Source organism: Motacilla alba, chromosome 6 (genome assembly GCF_015832195.1).
Source record: "Motacilla alba alba isolate MOTALB_02 chromosome 6, Motacilla_alba_V1.0_pri, whole genome shotgun sequence".
Taxonomy (NCBI): Eukaryota; Metazoa; Chordata; class Aves; order Passeriformes; family Motacillidae; genus Motacilla; species Motacilla alba.
The window spans coordinates 3,913,432-3,919,431 of record NC_052021.1 but is presented as its reverse complement, the minus strand read 5'-3'; the positions used below and the strand labels follow the sequence as shown (position 1 = coordinate 3,919,431).

Sequence of the window (6,000 nt, the reverse complement as noted above, 5' to 3'; positions counted from 1 at the left end):
CAAAGTGAGAGACTCCGTGACCGGTTGTGCATTTTGTGACCATTTTGGTTCATCTTGGGTGCAGCCCTGGCTGGGCTCTTGTGCTGCCCAAGGTGGATCCATGGAGGCCTTTTAATAAATCCCTGCTTTATTCCTTAACTCTGTCTGGCCTCTGTTCTGGGTCAGCCTTCCCAAGCCATCAGTGGTGCTCCAGGTCTGCCTGCATCACTTCATATCTCTCACTGCTTCCTTCCCTTGCAGCCCCCTGCATGGAAAACCACAATGATGGTGATATCAGCTCCAACTCAGCCAAGGATCTGAGCTCCAACCTTCATTTGCTTTCTAGATTTGGACTCCTTGACCCTAAATTCCCTAGCAGCAGAGTGGTGATGCTTGGGAATTTTCTTGGCCTGCCCCAGGGGTTTGTGCCAACCCAAGTCACACCTGAAGGATCAGCAGCTCATGGTTTGGGCTGTCAGGAGTAGAGACCACACAACTATTCACAAGAATGTGTAGTAATAGGACAAGGAGGTGCAGCTTCACACTGGAAGAGGGGAGGTTTAGAGTTGAAATTTGAAAAAAAATCCTTCCCTGTGGGGGTGCTGAGGCCCTGGCACAGGGTGCCCAGAGCAGCTGTGGCTGCCCCTGGATCCCTGGCAGTGCTCAAGGCCAGGTTGGATGGTTTATTGGAAGGGGTTCCTGTTCACAGCAGGGGTTTAGAACGAGATGATCTTTCACTGATCTTTACTTTCAGGTGTGTGTTTGGGATATTTGTGGACACAGCCTTGCAGAAAAAAAAAACCTACCTCTTGTGCTTTGAGCTCTGGCAAATTTTTGAGAGCTGAAATCTAGAGAGATTGCTTTGGTTTCCAAAGAAACCTTCACCTCCGCCTTTTATTTCTACCTTCAGTTGTTTGGCTTTCAGAGCTCCTCCCAACAGTGGCTTGAACCAAAACCACAGACTCCTGCTTGCTGAAAAGGAGGAACAGAAAAATCCAAGGAGAAATAACACCTCAGCATCACTGTTAGATATCTATTGTCTTCAGTCCCAAAGTTCTCTTTCCCTTTCACTGCATCCAGGAGAAATAAAACACTACGAGCAGTTGCCTTGAGTTCTTCCCATTCCTTTTTTCCCCTCCTCCGCTTCACGGTGAGTCAGAGTGCTGAGGGTCTTGGAGAGGCTGGGAAGAGGAGAGTGCCTGATTTCCAGGGGCACACAGAGTGCCAGCATCTGGTCACAGCTACAACAAGCAAAAGTTACAGGTGGTGTTTGTGGTCAGGAAGAATCTCCATTTATTGCCTGTACGAGGCATTCACGGATCCTGTAAGAGAGAAAAAAGGCTCAGTTTTGGTGTTCTTTTTAATTAGAAGTGTTTGATAGAAGAATAAACCCAGACCAAGCCCTGGGGAAGGACACTTGTTTTCCAAAATCAGGCCCAGTTCCAGCCAGGGATGGAGATTTATGGCACAAACCGAGGTTGTCTTGATCCTGTGATCTGAGGGTTGCCAACCTTTGCCATCTCTCAAAATATCCATTAATTAATTTTTATAATATTTTATTTATCTTTGCATTTCATTTATCATTATATTTTTATTTCATTATTTTAAAAATTTAATTATATTTTATTTATCATGGGGTTTTTTATTTACCATGGCTTTTTTATTTATCATGATATTTTATTTGTCACACTGCTTATCTGGGTTGGTGAATTGTTGAGTGTTATCCCCTTATAAGTCAAGGTAGGTCTGGTTTCTACTCTGGAAACACCCCAAACGAATTGCTTTTAATTAAAAATGACCTAATAGAGAATGAGCGTAGACACTGTCCCACCTGCCTGTCCTGATCCTGTGAATGCCTCAGAGCACAGGACAAAGAGGATACAGGGAAGATTAAAAAAATCCAGTCAGGAAGGCTCCGTGGCCATAAATCCATTGATTTACAGTCAGAGTCCTCTTCAGCATCAGCTGAAGAAAACCCAGGTGAAGGAAACAGGAGCAGACTGCAGAGCAAACTGGTGGTCCAATCTCTAAGATCCATCTATAAATTATAAAAAAACCTCCCTTGGCTGATGGTGCCAGGCTGCAAAATGGTATCAGCTTCTGCAGGGGCAGAGGGGCAGCTGGGTGCAGACCTCCTGCAACCCCCCAGGCTCCTGGGCAAGCTGCACCTGCCCTTGAGGGTGTGTTTCAATAGCTGATATCGAAGATCCTCCATGACAAGCAGGGGCTGATGGGAGGCACTTCTTCATTCTCGCAAACTCTTACACCCCAGATATATTTTATGAAGTGTGGGAACTCAAAAAGCTGAAGTTTAGTTTCCATTGCTCGTTGGTTGAGTTTTGCAGAGTCGTTTTTCTCGCCTAAAAGTGGAGCAGCTTTCTGCTCAAAGTTGTACCACAGACCTGGCTGCTCTCTGTGGCCTGCTCGCCTTGCAGGCAAGGTCACAGCTTGCTGATCTAGCGAGCCCTGACTGTTGCTCTTCCCCACCCCATCACTTGAGAGGGTTTCTCAGACACACCTGCGTCATGACCTCCATTTCCATTATCAGTCTCATGAGGGGGTTTTCACAGAGAGGAGGAGGGGAGGTTCTGCTCCTCTCAGCACCAACCGCAGCCTGCAGAGCACCCCCAGGCCTGCTGAGGAACCCTCGGCTGGTGGAATGTCAGAATAATGGCACGATGGAAGTAAAATTACTGATTTCTGAGCGAGTCCTTTCCTTTGGGCTGCAGTGGGAGTAACACTGACCTGACAGGGGAAACCTTGGTGTTAAAACAGGGGATGTTTCATGAGGTCTCAAGTGCTGGTGCTGCCCCTGGCTCAGGGCAACTCCCAGGATCATTCCAGGCTGGGGATGAGCAGCTGGAGCAGCCCTGGAGAAGACCCTGGGGGTGCTGGGGGTGAGAGCTGGGAGCCAGAACCCCCCCACCCGTGCCCTGGGCAGCAAGGGAGGGGGGGATTCTGCCCCTGTGCTCAGGTGAGAGCCCACCTGCAGAGCTGCCCCAGCACAGGAGGGACCTGGAGCTGCTGCACAGAGCCCAGGGGAGGCACCAGCATGAGCAGAGGCATGGAGCAGCTCTGCTGGGAGGAAAGGCTGGCACAGCTGGGATTGTTCACCTGGAGAGGAGAAGCTTTGGGGGGACCAAATTGTGGCCAGAAGAAGCTGATGGGAAAGATGGAGAGAGACTCTACAAAGGCCTGGAGTGTCAGAACACAGGGAATGGTTTCCCATTGCCAGAGGGCAGGGATGGATGGGATATTAGGAAGGAATTGTTCCCTGTGAGAGTGGGCAGGCCCTGGCAAAGATGTCCAGAGAAGCTGTGGCTGCCCCTGGATCCCTGGCAGTGCCCAAGGCCAGGCTGGATGGGGCTTGGACCATGGCAGGGGTGGCACTGGATGATCTCTAAGTTCCCTTCCAACCCAAACCGTTCTGGGATTCCATGATTATTTCCCCTTTGCAAATCCTCCAGAAACTTTCTCCAAGGCACAAACACAGGAGCACCCAGATGTGGGCTATCAGCTGCCTTCCTGCTGCTCAGTAAAGGTGCATTGCAGTGATCACACTTCAACTTGTGCCCATGGAGACCCAGGTGCAAACCAGCCCCAGCAGAGGATGGCACAAGAAAGCTGGTAATTTCCATTTGCATCCCTCCCTCCTTCCTGGGGCTGGTCTCTCCACCAAGAGCTTAATTCCCAGTGCCAAATTCACATCCATGAAGTGAGCTGGCCTGAGGTCTCCAACTTCCCCTTTTCAACCTATGGATACTCCCCACGCAAGCCAGCAGATCCAGAGAAAAGCTCCTCGATGTTTTAGAAGGAGGCAGAAGGAAGAAACCTCCCCTGCACTTCTTGCCACGTGCCAAAATGTTAACACAGCCCTTAAGTCCACGCACAAAAAAGAAATAATGTCCTGCCCAAACCAGCTGTGCCTCCATGGGGAACAGCCTCAGTGCTTCCACCTTGCTTAAGTGGGGTGTGAGGTTAATTAAGAAATCCCTGGAACAACCCTTTGAAGTAGGGGCAGCCAGGCCAATCTTTCCTCAGCTGTGCCAGCCCCCAGGCAGGGCAGGTGGGACTGAAGAAAGGACTTTATGGCTGGGGAAGAGTGGGAATGGGTGGGAATCCCACCAAAGGGAAGAGGGCTGGCATCATGGGGCCTGCCAAAGGGGGCAGAAGAATCTCTGAGGATGCCACTGGAGATGTCAGGACCTCCTGAGACGTCAAAAATGTTGAGCAGAGCTCAAGCTGAGCAGGTGTTTAGCAGATATTTTATGAAAGGAAATAAGCTGTGTAATTGTGTGTGAGAAAAGAATTTGCTTTTTCTGGGGTTTTCCAAAGTGTCCCTACAAAAACACCTCTCCTTGAGCACAGAGCAGTGGCTAATACAGGAAAAGGTGCTGGGATTTCCAATTTCCAGCTGCTGAACTCCAGCATCTTCCCAGGAATGCTCCTAGAAGAGCACAGGAATAGGGTGGTTAAACCACGAGTGTCTCACTATCCAATATTAGATACGAGGACACACCACTGGCCATAAAATAAAATAGAAAATCCTCATCTCCTTGGATTGACGTTGCCTCTGTTATTTTAGTCTTAACAGGCTTATAGCCCTCTGAGGGATGGAGACCAAACTGTCCCTGATGCAAAATAGAAGGAATCCTGCACAAATGAGGATATTTACTTTATTTGCATTTTAGCTCATTAACCAGGGCAAACCCCTGGCTCACTGCCCCTGTGTGAGGCACAGCCATGTGATTTCCTTGTCAATGCAGATTTTTGGAGCTCCAGGCTCATTCCTCAGGACTTAAGCAATGCTCAAAACACAGCTGTAGGTGCCACCATCCCCATTTCCATCCCCATTTCCAGGCATGTCCCTGCCATGCCCTGGGGACACCGGGAGCCCCTGGTGCCAGTGTGGATGGAGGTCAGTGGGCATGGAGGTAATTCTAGAGGGATTTGGGGTATGGACTCTGCTCAGAAGGGCACAGCCAGAGCCTCAGATTCACCAGCACAAGTTGCAGCAGAGGAACTCCCATATTACATTTTCAGCCCGTTCCTTGGCTACCTGGGAAAAAAGGGAAGTGCAGGATGGTAAAGCTGAGGGACACTTGAAAGAATCCATTCCTTAACTGGGTGCAAAGTGATTCACAAAGGGAAAATAGCCCAAATGCCACCAGTGAGGTGACTGGCTCTGACTGCTATCAGCACCCCAGAATGACATCCCCACATTCTGGTGGATGGTGTCTGAGCTTGAAAGATGTGGCTGGGGGTGTGTGCATTCTATCGCTGTCTGTCAGAGGTGGGGCAGTTATCTTCTGTTAACTGGGCAGTTTTCTTTATCTCTCCCACAGCCAATCCTCCCTCCCTCTTCTGTTCATGGGCCATTAATTATTAATTACCTTCTGTCCATGATCACTGAGTGTCCCTGCATGGCTGATAAAATTCCATCATCCCATGGGAGATGCTCTGCCCAGGGGAGGAGCCAAGCATTCCTACCTGGATACAATCTGAGCCTGGGAACAGCACTGCAGCCTTTGCCACTGCATTCCCAGAGGAGCAGCTTTCTTCTCACTGCATTCCCAGAGGAGCAGCTTTCTTCTCACACATTCCCAGAGGGAGACCAGGCCCATCTCCAGCAGCCCTGGAGCTTCAGAGGAAAACTCCAGCCTTGTCCAGGATCCCTACTCCAGCAGAAGCACAGCTGGCACTGCAGGAGGGCTGCAGCCACCACGGAATGGCTGCCACCACCCTGACCCACAGGGGTCAGCTCCTGTTCTGGCTCTGTTTATCTTTTTGTACTGTTGCGTTTGTATTTTTAATTTTCCTAATAAAGAACTGTTATTCCTAATCCCGTATCTTTGCCCGAGAGCCTCTTAATTTCAAAATAATAATAATAATTCAGAGGGAGGGGGTTTACATTTTCCATTTCAGGAGAGGCTCCTGCCTTCCTTAGCAGACAGCTGTCTTTTCAAACCAAGACAGATGGTCTCTGGAAAGAACTAGTCCATTGCTCAGGACCATCCAAAA

The 6,000-nt window shown here is 49.5% G+C and overlaps 1 protein-coding gene across 1 annotated transcript in view; it reads right to left on the bottom strand.

Annotated features, from left to right (window-relative positions):
• Positions 1-393: 393 nt before the first annotated feature.
• RNLS (renalase, FAD dependent amine oxidase) overlaps positions 394-6,000 on the bottom strand; it is a 72,423-nt gene continuing 66,816 nt past the window's right edge. The window contains 1 exon segment of the mRNA XM_038140979.1: positions 394-1,301. Within this exon segment, the coding sequence (XP_037996907.1) occupies positions 1,256-1,301 (46 nt within the window). The 3' untranslated portion in view covers positions 394-1,255.